Source organism: Tursiops truncatus, chromosome 13, assembly GCF_011762595.2.
Source record: "Tursiops truncatus isolate mTurTru1 chromosome 13, mTurTru1.mat.Y, whole genome shotgun sequence".
Classification (NCBI taxonomy): Eukaryota; Metazoa; Chordata; class Mammalia; order Artiodactyla; family Delphinidae; genus Tursiops; species Tursiops truncatus.
In genome coordinates, this window is record NC_047046.1 from 39,908,350 (window position 1) to 39,931,865 (window position 23,516).

Genomic DNA, 23,516 nt, shown 5'->3' on the forward strand with positions numbered 1-23,516 from the left:
ACCAGGACAGGAGGCAATATATATTTTGTGATGACTAAAGGCTGATGTTCCATTTAGGTTTGTATTGTCTTATCTCCTTGGGAAGCAGTTGTTGGAGGATTTTAGAGATATGGTCCCCACTTGGAGATGAGCGCACAGCGTGTTATGAACTGTGCCCCTCTCGTGCTTTATTCTTCTATCTCCCCCGTCATCCTCAATTCCCACTCCTGTTCCATGGCCCTTCGCAAGCATCTGTTCTAACATCTTTGCTACTTAATCTGAAGCTCACTTGTGCCCTTAAGATGCGCTCACTTCCACGGGTTAGGTCCTCACGTGTGCCGGGCTCTGCGCTGAGTGCAATGCGGGCATCGGCTCTTTTATCCCTCACACCAGCCCTCTGTGGGGCGTGGTCACCGGCATTCCTCCCTCCACCTGGGTCACGCTGCCAGCCTCTATCTGGCCCCTCTTCTGGGTGGTGAGTGTGAATCAGGAGCTGGTCATGCACGGCTCTGTCCTGTCCCTTGAGAGCAGGTGTCCAGAGGCAGGCATATGCCCTTCTCTGCTTCTCCTGCCTGAGACACATGGGCCACCGACCCGGGACATCTCACCTGGCGGTCACCGTTAGCAGACACAACCTGTGTCCTCCAATATAAGCTTCACCAGAAATAAAGGCGATATTTTGTCCCCATTGCCCTTCTTCCTTTGTCTTACTTCTCAATTGGTTCTGAGCCAGATAGGGAAGAGGGATGCCTTTTATTGGGCCCTTTCAAACACTCCCACTTTAAGTACTGTTATTATTCCTTTTTACACATGAGGGTACCAAGGCCTAAAAAGATGAAGGGAATCGCCCGGATTGCACAGCTCAGAGCCTGGAGCGAGACATTCTGGCCCCAACACTGGCCATGTTATGTTCATGTTATGAAGGTTCATTGATGCTGTCTGTGTATCTATTTCCTTGATTCTCACCACTACGTGGTTGGTATTTGTAGGGTCATTAGTTAGATTGTCTTTCACGTTGATTTTATTTAATAGAATATTGCCTGGGGGAGTCATAGATGGGTGTAAATGAGGTGCACCAAAAGTTACATCAGATATTTAGAACTTATTTTGCATTTTTTTTCCCAGAAAAATTTATAAATAAGGAGCTCTAAGCTATGCCTTAAAACCCACTTAGTCCCTAGTGTTGTTATAATAGTGTCATATTCCACATTTGCAAGACGGGTGGTATAAACCTTATGGTATAATCCTCCCCACTCTGTATAGCTTCTGGGGTATGGGGAGAAAAGGGGCCCCGGGCTGGGGAAGGAAGACCAGGGAGTAAGAGAGTGGGGAAGGGGCAGAAGTGGACCCCCCAGGAAGTGAGGGGGTGGGCAGGCCATTGTGTGGCATTTGGATGATGGAACTTTGGGGCTCCACACACCCTCCAGCTCCAGACTCTCTTTTCCGGAGCCTGGCCGCTCACCCCCGTCTACCATCTTCAGATCCAGACCTCATTCCTGGCGAGGTGGCCAGATTGCTTTTAGTGGGATGGTTCCTGCTGGCACTTAAGGTGTTTTTCCCACGTCAGTCCCCTTCTCCGCCAGTGGGCAGAGCGGGTGTGTGCTGCGCCCCTGCCCACCAGGCGAGCCTGGAGCTGATTAGCCCAGTTCTTCCGTTTAACCCCCCTGCGGTGGACGATCTGTCTGGCTGCCCTGCCCACTTCCCTGGCTCGTGTTCCACCTCTCATCCTCTCTGGGGCGGGCTTGAATCCCTGCCCTAGTTCCTAACAGTGTCTTGCCCGGAGGAGCTGGATTTCAGGAAACTGAGGCTCAAAGTTCAGCTCACTCACCCAAGGTCATCTGGTTCCCCACTGATTCTGAGCCAGGCACAGGACTCTCCAGTTCTCCTGGTGCCCGTCAACCTGGCCACACTGCTCTCCGCTGCCCAGCCACTGTCCCTCACCCACCCCACTCTGACCCTTCACACCCAGGCCTCCCATTCGCCCTGCTATGAAGGATGCCTGCTCGGGGTCCTTGCGGGAGCCAGAGCATTAAGTGGGAGCATTTGGGACACAGGAGGCCGTCTCATGTCCAGATCCGAGAGTTCAGCTGGGGGTGCACCTTTTTATCACAGTGAAAGTGACTTTGAGCATCCCGTTTTTCGCCAAGTAAGTGCAATCCTTAGGGCTTTGGCCGACTACCAGCGTCACCCTGATGCAGGCCAAGCGCGGGCCCTGGCCTGGCCTACAGCTACCTGTAGCAGAGTATTCCTGCTGCAGTTCGTGAGTGGGCAGGATAATCAAGCTCACATCCTGTATTTACAGACCAGGTGCACTTGAGCCGGGAGTATTTATTTAATTACTCCTGGGATGGGTGTTTTAAAGGAAACGTACAGTGTTCCAGGAAGCATCAAACACAGATATCTCCCTGAAGGGGGGCAAGCTGCATTGAGACCTACAGTTTCCACAGGAATCAGCGACTCCAGAGGGCCAGGATGAGGCTTCAGTTGGGTCACATTGAGTTGAGGTGGTGGTGAGGTATCTCACGTGGAGATTAACTAGGCTGCTGGGTCCGCAGCTTATGTGCGAAGTCTGTGCTACAGGTATAAATCGGGAGTCAGTGGTGTAAGATGGAAATAGCGTGGAGTGAGGTGAGAGAAGGCTGAGAACTGAACTCTGGGTGCACTAGAGGAGAGGTGAGGAAGGGGGACACTCCACCCTTTGCTGAAGTGTGGCTGCAGCGGGAAGAAGGAGGTAGGTGGACCTAGAGGAGGGTTTGGATGGAGGGAGAGGAATTTTCTTGACTTCGGATGAAAGAGTCAGTTGAAAGCTGATGGCTGGAGGATATTATGCTTAGTGAGATAAGTCAGACAGAGAAAGACAAATACTATATGTTTTCACTAATAGTTGGAGTCTGAAAAATGAAACGAGTAAATATAATTAAATAGAAGCAGATTCACATATACGGAGAATAAACTAGTGGTTACCGTTGGGAAGGGGGTGGGGTAGGGGCAAGATAGGAAAAGGGGATTAAGAGGTACAAACTACTGGGTATAAAATAAATAACAATCAAAGGTGTAAGGTGCAACATAGGGAATATAGCCAATATTTTGTAATAACTTTATAAGGAATATAATCTATAAAAGTATTGAATCATTATGTTGTACACCTGAAACTAATAGAATATTGTAAGTCAACTGTACTTTAATTAAAAAATAAATACCTAAGATAAAAGCTGATGGGAAGGATCCAAGAGAAGGCAGGAGGGGAATGAGATCCAGAGCGCAGAGGGAGGAGGCTCCTGTGCCATTGGTCCAGAGGGAAGGGAGGAGGATGTGCAGATGCAAAAGTGCTCATGGATTTGGGATGGGAAGGCAAGGGATTCCTTTTCGATAGTTCTAATTTTACTGGTGAAAGAGAAAAAGTCACCTTTGAGGGTGGAAGGAGAGGACGTGGGGTAGTGGGTGAGGATCTAAGGATCGTAGAGGATCAGGTTCAGGAAGTGGGCAGAAGCAAAGGAGGCAGCACCGTCAGAATCACAGGTCCCTCTGCGAGGACAGAGCTGTGGCTGAATGCTGGTTGCTGCATGGTGATGTCACAGTCAGCCCGGATCCTGGACTCAGTATGTCCCTGCTGGGGTCAACCACTGTCCCCAGAAGCCAGAGGGGGCTGCCATATTTGTTGCTTCTAGAAACAATTCTTCAGTGTCCCTGCCTTTTTGTATCATTTGCTCTAGATGCAAAATCTCGGCAGGAGACATCCAATTCACTGAGCCTGGGTCAGGTACCCGTGCTGCCTTACCTGCCAGGAGAGCTGGAAAAACTGGCATTTTCTAAAGGTGGATTCATAAGGTGGGAAGGGCATTTGGATCCTCAGAAGTCCAACCTACAAAAGACAAAACTTCCAACAGGGCCCTTTCTCCAGCCTCCTCACCCAGAACTGGCAGTGATCTTCTTCAGGGTGGAGGTTGATGCCTCTTCAGGTGCATGGTCTCTCTCCTTATTTGGGTTTGTTATTGTGACAACCAATAAAATACCCCAGATGGTGATACCATCCATTTGGAGAACTGCCACGCTAGGGGATTTAGTGTTCAGAAAGTAAGGACAGCTTTTGGCCAAAGGACAAGTTCTAAGACGAATATTTAATCTATAGCCCAGCTGATTTGAAACCACACTTCAGCCTAAACCTCATTCCAAAAAAAAAAAAAAGCTGACTAATAAAAATGACTGTGCTGAGTCAATTTAAGTGACCAGCCTTATGCTTCACAGATATGCACAGCTATTGTCAAAAAGGTCTCCCAAGTGCCCTGCCATTAATAAGAGCAATGGAAACACAGCCAAAAGGAAAATTTTAGCTTTAGGTAACACTCAGATTTAGCCATGGATGCTAAATCTCAGGAAAGATGTCACAGGGAGAAAGGAAGAGATGTGACTGAAATTAGGAAAGGACCATTAGGAGTGCAGGCTAGAAATGAGAATACCCTTTAGGGAGGAAGATATTGGCCAAGAGGAGGACTGGAACATTATGAAGGATGTGGACTCATTTATGAAAAATGATGAGAAATAACATCATTTAGAATCTGATTTAGGGTAAATCATCATTGAGCAATACTTTACTGAACTTTTTCACAGTGTGAGTCCCCTGTAGAAATCAATATATTTTTTAGGAGTTGTTGAGTTAAAAGAATTTAGATAGATTAAAGGAGGAATTAGATACTTGGTTTGCTCGTGACGAAAGTTGAGTTAGTTAAATCTCTTTGCCTTGGAAGAACAAGATTATCATTTCCCTTGTCCTGTATAGTTTGTCAGACAAATTCTTAGGCTGTTTATCAGTTCAGTGAGTGAACTAAATGTCATACCCAATATTATTATAAATTAGAAAAAAAAAAAAAGCGTGAATGAGGGCAAGTGAGTTTTATAGGGAGAATCAGGTCCTGGACAAAAAAACATTCCCTGACAGTTGAGTGTAGCTGTAAAGCGTTGGATAAAATATTAGACTTCATTGTGAAATTGAGCTCAGTTCTTGGATTCCAATGGGCTTCAACTTATTTAAAATCACCACCAAATCTATCGGTAAATTGTTAGTTGTGGATAAAATGCTCTTGAGTAACATACGTTAGTTTCAAGCTCTGCCCTTTGAGTCTACTTGGGGAATTATAACGTCCACAAGGACCGAAAACCATGCTATATGTCTTCAATCTCTTTTTTCCTCCAGAGTTAAGAATTCATCAGTCATAAAATACAGATGCAAATGTTTCACCTTCTCCTTGTCTTTTGATTTTTTTTTTTTTTTTTTTTTTGTGGTACGTGGGCCTCTCACTGTTGTGGCCTCTCCCGTTGTGGAGCACAGGCTCCCGACGCGCAGGCTCAGCAGCCATGGCCCACGGGCCCAGCCGCTCCGCGGCACGTGGGATCCTCCCAGACCGGGGCACGAACCCGCGTCCCCTGCATCGGCAGGCGGACTCTCAACCACTGCGCCACCAGGGAAGCCCTTGTCTTTTGATTTTTTTCTTGAAATTTTCCATTAAAAAATAGCGGGCTTGTCAGTTTCCAAGTTATTGGAGTGATCCAACACTTTAGACTCGATTTTGGTTCAGGATTTTTATTTCTCAGGTTATTGTAGTTATTTTTAATGAGGAAGTGAGATACTTTAATTCTCTTCCCCTTTCCAGTTCCTACCCTAATCCTTGCCTCCTGCTGACTTGCATCTTAGTTCATTAAAAAGAACCTAGGGAGATGTGGTGTTGGTATTTAAATTCTGGGCAGGCTGTCATGTGGGATAAATGGTAGAAATCTGTGCTACCCCAAAGGGTAGGTGGGGGAATTATGAGGAAAAGTTTCCAGGACAGCGAGGAAACGTGTAGTGACCCAAACTTAGCAATGCAGTGGGTCTCCTTTCCTCTCAAAAGGAGATTCTAGCGTGAAGGTTCTTACCCTGGGTGAGAGATTGACCTGGGACCTCTTGAGTCCCTTCCTGTAAGTTTCTGGAATGATCGACCTTCCCTCAACGGTGAGCAGGTGCTTTTGGGAAACAGTAAGAGGACCTGAAGGACACGGTGACTTTCCTCCTAAGCACTCTCTTTTCGATGGTGCCAAGTTCTGGGTTTTATAGGACAGGGTGATGATAAACCCGAAAGAAAGGAGTGCCCTCGCCAAGCCATTGGCCGATGTGCTCTTCGCACCAGGATTAAAAGGATCCTTTTTCAGGCCAGCTGAGTCATATTTTCATCACTGGCCTTGATCGTTTAATGAGGGTTGTACTTCATTTTATAACAAGTTTTCACACAAGTTTACTAAAATGGAGTTTAATTCCACTTGACCTGCATAGTTCCTTCTCAATTAAAAAGTTTCTATAGGGACTTCCCTGGCGGTGCAGTGGTTAAGACTCTGCGCTCCCAATGCCGGGGGGGGGGGGGGGGGCCCGGGTTCAATCTCTGGACAGGGAACTAGATCCCACATGCATGCTGCAACTAAGAGTTCGCATGCCACAACTAAGGAGGCAGCCTGCAACTAAGACCCAGTGCAACCAAATAATAAATATTTTTAAAAGTTTTTATAAAATTAGCTCATTAGATAAGTTTTTCAAATGGGCATCAGCCTTAAAGGAACTATAACTGTTTGATTCTGTATCTTGGGACTTATTTTTCTTAACTCTTATTTGTATGTTTACATGGATAGTAGGAACGTTTGTAATTTAGTTAATAAAAATAAGTGTTTCAAACTGTCTCTCCATGGGTTACTTATTAATGACAAAGGTAGAAAGATAACTTTGTAAAGGGGAAATCTGGCATACATGTTCTCAAGCAAGTGATCAAACACAGCAACACTGATAACAGGACAACCTGGCATCGCTTGCTCCCTGGCATGATGCCATGAGAAGAGGCTGTCCCATGGGTAGTAATCCTGCCAAAATGTTTACCCTGAATCAGATGATGAGAAAATAATCAAACACATTCAGATGGGGGAACATTCTGTTATGGAAAGATGCCAGTGTCAGGAAAGAAAAATCGTGGGAGGACTGCTCTAGGTTAAAGGAGACAAGAGACTTGGCAAGTAAATGCTATATAGAACCCTTGATTGTATCCCGGATTGGAAAAATGCAATGGACAGTATTAAGAGAATCAGGGTAATTCTAATATGTACAATGCGTTATGTAAGATTTTTGTATGAATGGTAAAAGTTCCTAGGCATCAACATGTTGAGTTTATGTAGAAGAAATGTCCGTGTTCTTGGGAGGTACATGGTGAAATATTTAGGGTTGAAGCATAATGATGTCTGAAACTTGCTTTCAAAGGTTAAAAAAAGGTGTGTGTGTGTTGTGTAGACAGAGAGAGAGAGAAAGTACGAACGTGGCAAAATGTTAACAGTTGGTGAATCTAAGCGAAAAGTGTAGGGATATTCATTGTACTGTTCTTTGAGCTTTCCTATAGGTTTGAAAATTATGCCAAATAATAAGTTGGAAGAAGCAAATCAGGAAACACTGCATTGTGGAACAGTATGTTTATCAAATTGTAAGGCTATGATAATAGATTTATTTCACATTATAACTTAGACTCTTTTGAGGAGAGAGTGCTGTTTAGTTGAGTAAGAAGCTAATTTTGGATGTGACTTTAAATACATGTGCGTAATATTTTGCAGTTTCACATGTCCCATTTATTAAATTTCATTGCAATTCAATGACATTTATTAAGCATCTACTCTGAGGAAACAGGAGTGATTGAGACACAAAGATGTCAGTCTAGTGGAAATGACACATGAAAACACATATATGCCACAGAGCATAGTAAGTGCTCTTTTAGATGGAGGATGTAAGATTTCTGTGAAGTGGATACTACCGTCCCTCACCTATGTACTTAAATATCTTTTTTGATTGTTTTATGTTATTATTTTATGCACAAGGAAATAAAGTCGCAAAATGCTTCAGTGATAGAGTCACATGGCTGGTGGGTGGCAGAGCAAAGGTTTGCCACCAGGAGTTGATTCTCCTCTGCCGTTAGCAGTCCACTGCCGAGCACGGCACCCAACGGTGCTAACTGGAGCCCACTTCCCAAACTCGGTGGTGACTGCACAACTTTAATATTCATCCATTCATTCATGGCCTTTATTGAACAGCTACTACCTGCATCTGGGAAGGCCATGGAATGAGATAGATGCTGGGCTGTAGGAGCTGGAATCTCAGAGGCTTCAGCATGACCATGATGAGGAACAGAAAGGGCTGGCTTGTCTCACCTGCTCCCCCTGAAGGCTTTTGAAGTCAAAGTGCCTCTTGCTGCACCTTTTATGACTATTATCTGCTTCATTAAAACATTATTTAAAAGGTTACTTTGTACCTCCATCTAAATGCTCATCAGCAAAAGTCAAGCCATCTTTAGCTTGTTTCAGAAGCATGTGGAGAGAGGATGACAACTCAATCCTTCTCGGTCACTTTTCCCTCCTTACCTTAACTCCCAAACGTTATTTCTCCGAAAATGCACAGCTTGGCCTTTGCTTTTCTGCTTCTAGTGACTCCACTGCCCGGTGCTCTCTTGTTTCGTAAAGGGCCCTCATTTACATCCATGCGTCTCAAGGGTCACTCAGGCGTGCTTTGAAGTATGTTGAGTGATCGCAGAGCAAACATAAGTAACCGATAACAGGGGTTTAACAGAGGAGCCATTTAGAAGGCACAGCGTTTAAAATGATCAAGTAGAAGAGAATAAATCCATACCTGTTGGTTTAACATGCGTGAACCCCCTGTGAACCCGCTCCGGAGGCCGCCTCTCAGCACCATTTTGAATCTATACATCGAGGGGAGATTGGCAGCAGAGCTGGGGTGCTTGGCAGGAAGCCACTGCAAGGTGCACCACAGTGGTAGGGAGAGAGAAACGGGGTCTGTCAGTGCAGATGGGCTCAGCGAGAATGAAAGGCAGCCTCCCAGTGTCAGGGCACGTAATCCTGTGCTGAGGAATCTCAGAATCAAGTTCCTAAGACGAAAATGGGAGGGAAGCATTTTGGAGTGGAAAGTCCTGTCTGGTAGGTGCTGGAAGATGAGTTGGTGGAATCCCAGAGCTTATTCAATTAGGTCCGGGTGGCAGGTTGATGTAACATGCAGAGGGGACACACTGTGGCATGCCTCCCCTTGCTGCTAGAGGTGGGATTTTTAACTGATGTGCTGCCTTAAAGGGATCACGTGTTATCTCAGACAGGATGAAACAAAACAAAGAGAGGTGCCCTCTGAGCTACCAAGGCTATTTCATTTATGGGGATTTGTACTAGCAGAAAGTGCAGCTTTAGAAACCAACGCGCTCAAATGACCATCGAGATGTATTGTCACATAGCTCCCTACCTCTGGGCTCCCTGTAATGGACTTTTAGCATATTTGGAAATAAAGGTGTTTAGAACTTCTTTGACAGTTATTTTCCCCAGGATGAAACAGGTTAAATGTTAAGTATCTGTCAGGTTCAGTGGCATTGCTAATGATCAGGGAGTGGAATATACAAAGGTGGTGGACTTTTACACCTGCAAGATGTGGACACATTATTTCATCTCTCGAAGTCACACATTCCTCATCTGTAAAGTGGGCTTAATAAAATCCCACTTTCATTGTGAGAATGTTTCTGAGGTGCTTGACATAGTACCTAGAACATAGTAACCATTAGGTCACACGCTATTAAATAAATAGGGTTTTTAGGGGACATGCTATGATGATAGGATTTTGATGGAAGAGATTAAGAATGTTTTAAATGATTCCTGTATCCAAAAATGTTTTTTTTTTTTGCGGTACGTGGGCCTCTCACTGTTGTGGCCTCTCCCGTTGCGGAGCACAGGCTCCGGACGCGCAGGCTCAGCGGCCATGGCTCACGGGCCCAGCCGCTCCGCGGAATGTGGGATCTTCCCAGACGGGGGCACGAACCCGTGTCCCCTGCATCGGCAGGCGGACTCTCAACCACTGCACCACCAGGGAAGCCCAAAAATGTTTCATTTGTATTCTCTGTTACATATCTAAAAGCAGTCTTATTTTGATGTGGTCTAAGAGAGATGTGCAGTCTTTAGGGAAATATATTTGTTCTGATTTTCTAAACTGGGAGTTCTTGGATTTCCTATGAATTCCTTCACTATGAAATAATGGTACATGTATTCTGGAAATTATTTCTCCTTCCTTTAGGTATTGCTTTATGGTTTTCAGAGTACCTTACAATTCCTAACTAGCTTTTTTTTTTTTAGCATCTTTATTGGAGTATAATTGCTTTACAATGTTGTGTTAGTTTCTGTTGTATAACAAAGTGAATCAGCTATACGTATGCATATATCCCCATCTCCCCTCCCTCTCAAGTCTCCCTCCCACTCTCCCTATCCCACCCCTCTAGGTGGTCACAAAGCACTGAGCAGACCTCCCTGTGCTATGCAGCTGCTTCCCACTAGCTATCTATTTTACATTTAGTAGTGTATATATGTCAATGCTACTCTCTCACTTCGTCCCTTCGTCCCAGCTTACCCTTCCCCCTCCCTGTGTCCTCAAGTCCATTCTCTATGTCTGCGTCTTTATTCCTGTCCTGCCCCTAGGTTCATCAGAAAGTTCTTTTTTTTTTTTTTTTAGATTCCATATATATGTGTTAGCATACCGTATTTGTTTTTCTCTTTCTGACTTACTTCACTCTGTATTACTTCACTCTGTTTGACAGACTCTAGGTCCATCCACCTCACTACAAATAACTCAATTTCGTTTCCTTTTATGGCTGAGTAATATTCCATTGTATATATGTGCCACATCTTCTTTCTCCATTCATCTGTCGATGGACACTTGGGTTGCTTCCATGTCCTGTCTATTGTAAATAGAGCTGCAATGAACATTGTGGTACATGACTCTTTTTGAATTATGGTTTTCTCAGGGTGTATGCCCAGTAGTGTGGTTGCTGGGTCATATGGTAGTTCTATTTTTAGTTTTTTAACGAACCTCCGTACTGTTCTCCATAGTGGCTGTATCAGTTTACATTCCCACCAACAGTGCAAGAGGGTTCCCTTTTCTCCACACCCTCTCCAGCATTTATTGTTTGTAGATTTTTTGATGATGGCCATTCTGACTGGTGTGAGGTGATACCTCATTGTGGTTTTGATTTGCATTTCTCTAATGATTAGTGATGTTGAGCATCCTTTCATGTGTTTGTTGGCAATCTGTATATCTTCTTTGGAGAAATGTCTATTTAGGTCTTCTGCCCATTTTTGGATTGGGTTGTTTGTTTTTTTGGTATTGAGCTGCATTAGCTGCTTGTGTATTTTGGAGATTAATCCTTTGTCAGTTGCTTCATTTGCAAATATTTTCTCCCATTCTGAAGGTTGTCTTTTTGTCTTGTTTATGGTTTCCTTTGCTGTGCAAAAGATTTTACGTTTCATTAGGTCCCATTTGTTTATTTTTGTTTTTACTTCCATTTGTCTAGGAGGTGGGTCAAAAAGGATCTTGCTCTGATTTATGTCATCGAGTGTTCTGCCTATGTTTTCCTCTAAGAGTTTTATAGTGTCTGGCCTTACATTTAGATCTTTAATCCATTCTGAGTTTATTTTTGTGTATGGTGTTAGGAAGTGTTCTAATTTCATTCTTTTACATGTAGCTGTCCAGTTTTCTCAGTACCACTTATTGAAGAGGCTGTCTTTTCTCCATTGTATATTCTTGCCTCCTTTATCAAAGATAAGGTGACCATATGTGCGTGGGTTTATCTCTGGGCTTTCTATCCTGTTCCATTTATCTGTATTTCTGTTTTTGTGCCACTACCATACTGTCTTGATTGCTGTAGCTTTGTAGTATAGTCTGAAGTCAGGGAGCCTGATTCCTCCAGCTCCATTTTTCATTCTCAAGATTGCTTTGGCTATTCGGGGCCTTTTGTGTTTCCATACAAATTGTGAAATTTTTTGTTCTAGTTCTGTGAAAAATGCCATTGGTAGTTTGATAGGGATGCATTGACTCTGTAGATTTTCTTGGGTAGTACAGTCATTTTTACAATGTTGATTCTTCCAATCCAAGAACATGGTATATCTCTCCATCTGTTTGTATCATCTTTAATTTCTTTCATCAGTGTCTTACAGTTTTCTGCATACAGGTCTTTTGTCTACTTAGGTAGGTTTATTCCTAGATATTTTATTCTTTTTGTTGCAATGGTAAATGGGAGTGTTTCCTTAATTTCTCTTTCAAATTTTTTGTCATTAGTGTATAGGAATGCCAGAGATTTTTGTACATTAATTTTGTATCCTGCTACTTTACATGAGGTTGGATCATTTTCTTCCAAGGATGGGTAGAAAATCTGAGAGTGTTAATCTGAACCCAGGGAAGCAGATTTTTCAAGATCAAAGAGCGAGTGTTTGAGACAAAACTGGCTGAACTTAGGGTTTTCAGTAATTGGTGTGACAATTCTTCCTTCCACAGAGAAGTAAGCAAAGGGGCTTCTTAGAGCAAAGGATAATCTCTGTGACCAAGATCAGTGGTTCTCAAAGTGTGGTTGAGAACCCATGGGGTTCCCAAGACCTTTCAGGAGGTCCACAAGCTCTTAAGTCCTTTTTCCTATTACAGATCTATGGGAGGCCAGATTTTCTTCAAATACTTCAAAGAAAACAACATTATTACAACAAACTGAAGTAGTGGCTATGAGAATCCAGCTGTTTTCTATGAAGGCAGACATTGAAAGAGATTTTAAAAATGTAAATCAAAGCCACTCTTCTCACTATAATTTTTATGTTTTGGAAAATATAGTATTTTTTCCATAAAATATGGTATTTACGTTAAAATGTAATGGTTTATTATTTTAAATGAATTAGTAAGATGTATTTTAAAAATTTCTCAGGCTTAATTTTTAATATGGCATTTCTTAATTAATAGACATAGCCCACGTAAGGAAAAGCTTTTGAAAGTCCTCCATAATTTTTAAAAATGTAAAGGTATCTTGAGACTAAAATTTGAGAACAACTGCCCTAGAGATTTTGGCTTCTAGTGTCGAGTTGGGAACATTCACAATCAAGTAGTAGCTCTGAGACTTTAAAAAATATATATGGGGGCTTCCCTGGTGGTGCAGTGGTTGGGAGTCCGCCTGCCGATGCAGGGGACACGGGTTCGTGCCCCAGTCTGGGAAGATCCCACATGCCGCGGAGTGGCTGGGCCTGTGAGCCATGGCTGCTGAGCCTGCGCGTCCGGAGCCTATGCTCCGCAACGGGAGAGGCCACAATGGTGAGAGACCCGTGTACCGCAAAAAAAAAAAAAAAAAAAAAAAAAAATATATATATATATATATATATGTATATATATATGTATGACTCTTACCATACTATTGTATGTGAAAAATATACAGATGAAAATCCCTTATTTTTTTTCCCTAAGAATTAAAAGGATCCCACAGGGTCTGAGTACTGCCTCTCTCTCTAACTAGATGAGCTCATTGTTCAAATGGCTCTACTGGGCTAGTTAATAAGGTGGCAGAGTCTTCTTCTGAAAGTCACTGTGGAATCTCTTCCTTGTGGTTGGGGAGTGGGGGGGGGGGTGGGGATAATCTCCAGTTCTTAACATGTTAGCAGATTTGTTTAACACCCATGTTCATTGTCATGAACAATGAACTCATACTAGGCACTTTGCTAAGCATATAGACTCTCAGGGTTCACAAGTCAAGCCAGATATAAGTTTTGAGGGAAGGGGCTGGGAGTGGACTGCAGGGACTCCTGGGGTCCATCATGGAGGCATACTGGGATTCAGGAGTGGGAGGATGAAGAAACTGGACCAAAGCCGCGCTTCATGTCTCCCATATGTTTGCATTGTCCTGGCCGTGGGCAAAGAGTGATGAGGATGAACAAGAAAATCAGTAAGAGGGAGAGAAATCAGGAAAAGAGGGGGTGAGTGGAGATGGCACAGGAGAAGGAGGTGCTACCCTCTACCAAGCAGCCGCTCAGGTCTCAGTTCTGCAGCCGCGAACTCTCCAAGATCTGGAACCAGGGCTGTGTCACTCACGGGAGACGCTCAGGGCTGTACTACCGGCTCTTGCTCCTGGAAGAGCTTAGCCCACGATGATTGTTGTTTGACATCAGACTTCTCTGAATGTACAGACTTGAAGGTGCTGTGTAGGCTGGTTGAAACTCAAGGGTATAATGATTAAGATGTGACAAAGATTAATGGATAGATTCGGTGGAAAGAGAAAAAATGATTATTTGGGTTTTGAGCATGATAAGCTTGAGAGGCTGCGTCCAATTAGAGGTGTCCAGTAGGCAGTTAGAAATGGGATCTGGATCTTGGGAGAGGTGTGGCTAGATGTGTTGCCTTGGGAACCAGCATCATATAGAGATGATGGAGGGTGTGGACAGATGCGGCGACTTGAGTAACTGTGTGTCCTTTGCTTTATCAGCTTTTCCAGGTGGCCTATATTTTAATCAAATTTGCAAATTCTCCTCGCCCTGATCTTTGGGTCTTGGAAAGATCCGTCGACTTCGGAAGCACCTACTCACCTTGGCAATATTTTGCTCGTAAGTAATCTAGCCTACCATGTTATGAGGGGTTTGACTTATTGGCAGCAGATCAAGACTGTGGGTTTAAGTAGAAAATTAGTCTCTCAGTGTGGCTAGTCAGGGGCTGGTCAATTTTAACTTTCTAGGTTACCCTTGGAACATCCCTATTTCTCAAGCGCACTTGCATGAATTCCAAGGATACACATGTATAACTGGGGTTGAAACACCTCTTATGATAATGGTTCTTGCTACTATTTAGGGGGAAGCAGTGTACCTATAACTGGGCCATAGCTTCAGTCCATTTCCTTTTTTTTAATATATATATATATATAATTTTATTTATTGTATTTATTTATTTTTAGCTGCGTTGGGTCTTCATTGCCGCATGTGGGCTTTCTCTAGTTGCTGCGAGCGGGGGCTACTCTTTGTTGCAGTATGTGTGCTTCTCATTTTGGTGGCTTCTGTTGTGGAGCACGGGCTCTAAGCGCACGGGCTTCAGTAGTTGTGGCACGAGAGCTCAGTAGTTGTGGCGTATGGGCTTAGTTGCTCCGCGGCACGTGGGATTTTCCTGGACCAGGGATCCAACCTGTGTCCCCTGCATTGGCAGGCGGATTCTTAACCACTGCGCCACCAGGGAAGTCCCTATTTTTAAAAATATTTTATTTATTTATTTGGTTGTGCCGGGTCTTAGTTGCAGCAGGCGGGCTCCTTAGTTGAGGCATGCGGGCTCTTAGTTGTGGCAATTCATGTGGAATCTAGTTCCCTGACCAGGAAGCAAACCCAGGCCCCCTGCATTGGGACCGTGGAGTCTTAACCACTGCGCCACCAGGGAAGTCCCAGTCCATTTCCTTTTATGTAGAATTAGGAACTAAGCTCCATCTTTATGGATCCTGCCTTTCACATTACTTACCTTGACCTTGTCTTTTTCACTAATGAAGAATGTCTGGGTCTCTGAACCCTGTGACAAATTGAGGTGGACAGGAATTTGGCTTACAAAGGCATTGGGTTTTCCAGGAATGCTCCTTAGAGGGTAAACTTGCCTAATGAGGAATGAGGATTTAGAACCATATCTCCAGACATTTCTGTTGAAAGTCACGTGGCCTGAAATGACTTGGTATTTTCTTTCGTGAATTAAGAATTTCATTCTAAGCTTCCATCTAAAAATCTTAAATGCTTCTCTGTTCTTTCCCTTTTCATGTATATTCTTAAGTAAACATAAGATTTCTTAAGAGATTTACAGCAAGATGATAATATTTTATTTTACAGTACTAACATGTTTCCCTCCTAGATTCTAAAGTAGACTGTTTGGAACAGTTTGGACAGGAAGCAAATAGGGCGATCACGCGAGACGATGATGTACTTTGTACTACTGATTACTCCCGGATCGTGCCATTGGAGAATGGTGAGGTAAGTAGATTTGGGAGGCCTTGAGAGATAGGACTCAGAAGTGAACATGAAGATGCCACATTTTTCATAATTGTGAAACTTGCACCTTCAAGGAAATCTAACATAGATGGAAAGGAATCACGTCGAAGACTCCCAGATTGAGTTGGGTTGGAAATCTTTTTTTTTAAATTGAGGTATAATTGACATTGCACATTCTATTTGAGGTCTAATTTTCCTTGGGAATTCAGGATTCTGGATTCACGGCCCACAGGTCTTGAACTCTTTTTTTCTGGTGGACTATTTAGAAAGTGGGTCACTGGTGATTGTGGTGAAGCACCCTCCCACTGCTTCACAAGCACATTACCTCCCCTAAGAGTGGGGAGAGGAGGGGTTGGTGGCAGAACTAATCCCTGATCCTTTTTGGCAGGGTGGGCATCATCTGTAGGGGAGAAAACAATTGCTGTCTCATTGGGGTTGCATGTGGTCCTTGTGAAGTCAGCCAGGCTGTTGTTAGGGAAGATGAGAAAAGAGAGTGGGGAAAATCAGAGAAGCATCCCATGGAGTGAGTTTCAAATGAACTTCTTTAAAGGGTGTCAGTCTCGTTCTCCTTAGGTAGAGAGATCTTTCTTGAGCAGCTGTATCTAGTATCTTCCAGTGATCGGTCAGTGTTTCATGTCTCAGTAACTGGTTGGGACTTGGACTTCATCGCCTCAAGCTTTAAAACAAAACCTGGGGGACTTCCCTGATGGTCCAGTGGTTAAGACTTCGCGATTCCATTGCAGGGGGTGCGGGTTCGATCCCTGGTCAGGGAACTAAGATCTCGCATGCTGCACGGTGTGGCCAAAAAAAAAAAAAAAAAACCTAAACCTGGGTTTTATATAGACTTTTTTTTTGTCCTGTTCACTGTCAACTTTATATCCAAAGACTTCCTTTTTCCACCCTCTTTTGGGATTTTAGATTACTTTAGCTTTGTTTCGTTGATGCAGCTTGACAAAAATTGTTTCTTTATATTTGTAGATTTTAATGTTATACTTTGAACATTTCATAGTGTGTATAGCCCCACAGTGACAGTGATAGAACAAAGGGTTTGTAAATGAAATGATTTATAAAACCTGAAAGCCCAGGTTTTGAAACATCTAATGACTCAAAGAAACCAAGTAAGTGTTCGGGGGCATGTGAGTTATTTTTAGTTACTTGCAGCTAAATTTTGATAAAAGGACTTTTTTCCCCCTCTATGTGTGTGTGGTTCTTTTAGGTTGTGGTGTCCTTGATAAATGGTCGTCCAGGTGCAAAAAATTTTACTTTCTCTCACACCCTGAGAGAGTTCACCAAGGCAACGAACATCCGCCTGCGTTTTCTCCGAACCAACACTCTTCTTGGACACCTCATCTCCAAAGCACAGAGAGATCCAACCGTCACCCGGCGGGTGAGTAGTGCTTTGACGGGCCAAGACAGCAGCTTTTGGTACCTTGTTTGCTTATCAAGTTCATTGCCTCGAACTCCTTCAAGTAAACTTTTATAGCCAGTAATGTCATAGGCATAAGAGTCGTTCTTGTCTGAAATATTAGGTATAGCTTAGAAGTTTGGTGGTTAAAGACAAATCATATTCAGAGAAGATGAAAGGCAAAAGAGGACAGCCATCCTGGTATTAATCTGCTCTTATAACAAATAATCCCCAAGTCTCAGAGGCGAACACATAAAGGTTAATTTTTTGCTCATGTCACGGTCTAATGTGGGTCAGCAGGTGGGATCAGCTCCACACAGTTATTCAGGGAACCAGGCTGTTTCTCTGTAGAGGCACAGCCATCCTGTAGGACCTCAGGGTCCTCCTCTGCACCTCCTGCACCTGGTCAGCGGATGAGGGAAGAGAGAAAGAGCATAGGGAGGAACAATCTCGTAACCACAGGGCTCACTTCCATTGGCAGGAACTGGTCGTAGAGCCCCGTGGAGATGCAGGAGGCTGGGTGATGTAATCGAGCCAAAGCAGAGGGGTGTGGGCATTGGTGAGCAGCAGTACACTCCACTAGGGTTAGATGAACATCGTCTACTCTCAGTGTCAGGACGGCACCCTGTCGCCTGGGCACAGAGGGAACCAGCAGAATAAATACCCCGAGCTCACTCTTCTCCCACCCTCTGATTCCCTCCCAGTTCCTCCCAATTGTCAAACCTAACAGGAGGCCAGAGAGCAAGAGGCCCTTGTCATCCCATAAAGTTTAGCCCCAGGGCAAAGGGCAGGGTGGAGAGGGGTGGAGAATGGACCTGGGAGGGTGAATGGAAGATGCCAGCTTACCTTACAGAGTTTGGCTTCTTAGGGAAGTAAGTCAGGGAGCTGGGAAAGGAAGGGAGAGAGAAAAGTTAGGTTTTGCTACAGTTTTGAGCATTTTCCAAAAAGGCCAGTCATCTGGAGTGTAGGTGGCCTGTTTTCTGACTTTTTTTTTTTTTTTTGCGGTACGCGGGCCTCTCACTGTTGTGGCCTCTCCCGTTGCGGGGCACAGGCTCCGGATGCGCAGGCCCAGCGGCCATGGCTCACGGGCCCAGCCGCTACGCATCATGTGTGATCTTCCCAGACCGGGGCACGAACCCATGTCTCCTGCATCAACAGGCAGACGCCCAACCACTGCGCCACCAGGGAAGCCCTGTTTTCTGACTTTTTAAGCCCCCTTAGCTCCCTCTGAGCTGTTGTATGTGGGAACTACAACTGGATCCAAGAACGCAATTTACAAGGGCGAGCCGGGCTTTCTGATCAACTGTAGCCAGACTGCGTTTCCATTCCTCCAGGTGTTTTGGAGCCTCGCCACAAATGTACCTCACCACTTTTTTTTTGTCTTTTTAGGGTTGCAAGATTGGTACTCGTATGTATGTAGATTTCTTTTCACTTAGGTGAACGTAGTCTTCTCTGTTAAGTAATTTTTTGCGGAGTGCATCACATATATACTCTTGACACTCCCTCCCCAGAGGTCTAGGTTGCTTCTTTAAGTGGACGAGCCAGAATACCAGGTGTCCTATCACACGTATCATGTGTGCTGGGGTGAAGGCTGATGGAAGGCTTCTCTCTTGCCGCTGCTGCCCTAACCCACGTGTAGAGAGAAATTTCTGTGGTGATCAGCATGAAAGCTTCTGAGTGTGAACTTGTCACGGAAGCCCTCCAATACTGAATTTTATCCATATTAACAAGAGGGATTGTTGATGCCTTTAGACTAAGTAAGACGTTGCCGGGAAGCTAAGACACTTAACAGCTTTTAGGGAGGAGATCAGAACAGAACCCCAGCCCTGAGTGACTGTGGGGAGGTTTAGGATGACTAATCTCAGCAACAACAAAAAGATACAAAACCCCTCTTGTCCCTGTGAATTCACAGACTTCCTCACTGACCGATATTCTCACTGGTGGCCTGACCTCAATGAGAAAGATGATTTCACACCCTCTGAATTCCTTACTGAGTCCTGTGCCTCCTGCCAAGTCTGAGAAGTAAGGGAGCCGGCGGATGGGGCCACCTACGGTCCCAAGTAGAGAGGCCTCCACCGTGCTGGGGACATGCCTGGTCCACGAGATGGCCTGTGCATATCGCTGGCCTGGTCTAGGGACCGAGCCTCAGCTGGGTCTGAAACTGTCTGGCCTTTTGGAGCTTGAACCTCTGCCTTTGGCTTCATTAACCCTGACCTAGCAAGGCTTCCGCAACCGCTAGCGGTATCAGCGCTGTATCGGATCCATCTTTGTGAATATTCTCTCCTTTCCTGAAGCCCTAAACACAGTAGTTACAAAATTTTTGTTATAAAAATGATGTTTTTTGGTAGATAGATATGTCCAATTTATGGAACTCAGATTTACATTTAAAAAAAAGAGAAACTAGGAAGCACTTAATCCCTTTCCCAAAGGCTGTAGGCTATGATTCTTGTCCGAGGTCATTTCCCTCCGTGCATTTAAAGCATTTGATTTTTAAAAATGGACAGATTCAGCAGCGGGCTATTCAATTTGATTGGGGAACGTATTTGCTTTGTAAGAAAAGTTACACCCAAACGTGGCTCCGTTTTGTGTTGAGGGGGCTCAGGAGTACAAGATGGAAGGAAGCGGGGTCAATACAGATGGATGTTAAAGGTTAGGAAAGGAAAGTTTACGTTGGGGTTTAGTAAAACTGACACGTTCTCTTTTCTGTTCTACAGTATTATTATAGCATAAAGGATATCAGCATCGGTGGGCGGTGTGTTTGCAATGGCCACGCTGAAGTGTGCGGTGCAAACAATCCTGAAAAACTGTGAGTACATTGTACAGATTTTTCAGCTTTCTATGCATAAATCTAATTGTTTCAGTAGATGTTTGCATCCTGTTAAATACTTCTAAGTTCCTGCCGGCAACAAGAATGTTGCAATGCCAACAAGTAGGTGATGTGTATGTCTCCCCTCCTCCACCCCTACACTTCCCTCTCACCTGCAACCAGCCCATAGCAGACATAGTTAATCAATCACAGCACTCTATGCATGATCAGGTACAAAGCCACCCAGACCCCCTTCCCCGACCCCTGCTCCAGACAGTGCCCCAGGCAGCCACAAATAATTGAGTAGAGTTGGCAAGAGAAATAATATTTGTTTGTCATCCCTGGTCTAGTGAGATCAGGGGTAAATGTTTTCAAATCCTTTTTCATCTTTAAAATTGTGGTGAAGTGCACGTAATATAAAGTTTACCGTCTTAACCATTCTTAAGTGGGGGTGGTTTAAGTTCACTGGCGTTCAGTTCACTCACATTGTTGTGCAGCCAAGCACTCTTTTCATTGCGCAGAACTGAAACTCTGTACACATTAAACAGCAGCTCTGCATTCCCTCCTCCCAGCAACCCCTGGCAACACCATTCTACCCTATGAATTTGGCTACTCTAAGTGCCTTGTACAAGTGGAATCTCACAATATTTGTCTTTTTGTGACTGGCTTATTTCACTTAGCATATACTGTCCTCACTATAGCACATGTCAGAATTTCCTTCCTTTTTAAGGCTGAATAATATTTCATTATATATACACCACGTTTTGCTTACCCGTTCATCTGTTGATGGACACTTAGGTTACTGCCATCCTTTAGCTATTGTGAATAATTCTGCTATGAACATGGGTGTAACACTGTTTTGCTTTTAATTGAGGTATATTTCGCATACAGTAAGATGCATGGATCTCAAATATTGTGTTATGCAATTGTATACACTCGTGTTATCACCTTAGGAAGGATACTTTGAAGGGCTGGAAATTACCAGACGCTGGATATAGTAATGATTGTCTCTCAATGTTTTATTTAAAGTCTCCAATTCCACACGAGCAGCATTTACCAGGGGTACATTTTACTGTTAGTCAAATTCAGGTTTGTACATCATAAGGCCTAGCTTCATGGTCAGGCAGAGATGCCAGCTACCAACTTGCGTGGTAAGTTTGTGGCACCCTTCTCCCTGTCTAGAAACAATCCCTAAGCCTGTCAGCCCTCCTTCAGGGATCCGGCGGTGCTCTCTGAGATAGCAGTGTGAGTCCATCAACTGACTAGCCCTTAATCAGCAAGGAGCTTATTAATGATTAAACCATCGCTGCCATGTAGACTCCTGAAGGGTAGGCCCTAAGGCACTAGAAGCCGGGTCAGGGAAGACCTGAGTTGGAACGAGAGGGGAGAAAAGAGGTCACTCTTGGTCCCTGAGCCTGAGATGAAGTGATGCCACCTGGGAGAGGAGGAGAAGTCATCGGAGAGGGGTTGAGCTTCCCACTTGGAAGAGCTGCTGAGCCCCGTGCCCTTGGCAGACCTGGGGGCTCTGCACTGAGCAGTTTACTGCTCGCAGTGTGTGTGAGTGGAGAGGCTGTCTCCCCATCCCTCCGTGAAAGGCTCAGTTTGCCACTGGGCTATATCAGCACAACTGCCTTGCCTCCCCCTGCCTGTTGTGACCTGCACAAATGACTCATGGAGGCCTGCATGAATAGGAAATAATCTTATATTGAAGGGGATTCAGTGACAATGGAGGGAGCCACGGCTGGACAATCAGAAACCAAGCAGAACCTCTTGATGAGGCAGAGGAGGATTTAATCAAGCATGGGTACCATGCTGACTGTGATGTATGGAAACATGGGTGGATCACAGATTTAATTCTGAGCTTCCTGGCAGTCAACTCAAAAAGGGAGATCTGCTCAGTTTCATATTTCACTATGATCATAATCTAAAAAGCAATCAGTTGTGTAGGAGAAGATGAGTGTTGATGCTAGGGCCAGATGAGAAATCTACCTGGAGGTGGATGGAGTGGCCATCGGGAAGAGGATTCTCCAGTCAACAACATCTTCAATAACATCCTTACAACTGATGCAAGGACAAGTTTTCTACATCAACCATCAACCTGGGCTGAGAGTCAGAAAAAGCAATTATCTGGGAATGACAATATGATTCAGACAAGTTCCCAGCTCTGTTTTCTTTTTCAGTGCTCAATGTGAATCACCCTATAAGAGTAGTTGGACTCCACGATAAACCCCTCCTCCAAAAAAAAAGAGTAAACCCCTCCTCCAAAAAAAAAAAAAAAAAAAAAAAAGAGTAGTAGGACTATATGTTCTTCAAGCAATTTTCCCTAAATATCCTTTCAGTTCAGCTTGCAAATAAACACGTCATTGGCAATGAGCTGAAATTGCATCTCCGACAAAAGCCCGTTTGGACTCCAGCTGTTCTGTGCTGCCAGTTAAATCTATGTCCATTTGCTTTAACGGGGAGCTGAGTTGGGAGAGGGATGACGCCTTCCCATAGGAGCATAACCATCCCACCTCCCCTCAGAAGAGTTGAGGGGATCCCCATGGGCACAGCCAAGGGTCTTCTTAGACTCTGTTTTGAATCCTCTTTCAAGCACAGACGAATGGAAGCTCAGAGCTTGGAGTTCTCATCCAACACCATGGCTGCAACGATTTCATTTTAGCTCAGAAACGTTCTAAGGCAGGTGTCTAGTTCTTTGAACGTCGAGTTTTGTCTTTACTCCATCGCCTTGTTGAGTAATCTGAGCTTTGGCTCCTGTGATGGAGCTGTTTGTTGGAGCTGGCATGGACCCTTGGAGCAGGGTCCTCTGAGATCTGGTTAGCAACTGTCTCTTGGATTTGGTGAATCTCTGCACTAGACCCCGGGTGGAAAGTAAAACACCTGACCCATCTCACAGGATACTCTAGATTTTTGTGACGATGTTGATATTCAGCACACCTCAGTACACTCAGCACTTGCTTCCTCCTGTGTTGATTTATCGTTATATAACATAATAGGGAAGAAAGAGCTGGGACTTTGGAGTCAGACAAACTTAAGTTAGAAATCTGGCCCTCGGTTTATCATCTCCTGACCCTTGGCGAGTGTTTAAGTATCTCCGGATCTTAGTGTCACCACCTGTAAAATGGAGATAGTAAGCGGGATCGGGGGACTTGAAAGAACGTATGCAAAGTGCTCTGTTCTCATAATCACTCAGTGGTACCACGGGTGACCATGATGACTCAGTTTTTCACACAGGAGCAACTGATCTTATACTTCAGTTAAACAAACAAACAAACAAACAACTTTTCAGTAACTGAGATGTGCTTTGCTACATGCTCAGGTTTCGGTGTGAATGCCAGCACCACACCTGTGGGGAGACATGTGATCGCTGTTGTGCAGGGTACAATCAGAGGCACTGGCGGCCTGCCACGCGGGAGCAGAGCAATGAGTGTGAAGGTGAGTGCTGGGGGAGCGGTGCTAGGAAGCGAGGCCGCACCC

General features: G+C 44.4%; 1 protein-coding gene across 10 annotated transcripts in view; it reads left to right on the forward strand.

Moving 5' to 3' along the window:
* Positions 1 to 23,516, forward strand: part of LAMA3 (laminin subunit alpha 3) — a 241,787-nt gene that overhangs the window by 39,889 nt on the left and 178,382 nt on the right. For all 10 annotated transcript variants that reach the window (XR_004521554.2, XR_004521553.2, XR_012325354.1 and 7 more), the window contains exons 3-7: positions 14,304 to 14,421; positions 15,692 to 15,810; positions 17,045 to 17,215; positions 19,948 to 20,039; positions 23,359 to 23,474. Coding sequence is in view for 7 of the 10 variants with exons in the window: in XM_033837630.2 (XP_033693521.1) it covers positions 14,304 to 14,421; positions 15,692 to 15,810; positions 17,045 to 17,215; positions 19,948 to 20,039; positions 23,359 to 23,474 (616 nt within the window). In the remaining 3 variants the exon portion in view is untranslated. The remainder of the gene's footprint in view (positions 1 to 14,303; positions 14,422 to 15,691; positions 15,811 to 17,044; positions 17,216 to 19,947; positions 20,040 to 23,358; positions 23,475 to 23,516) is intronic.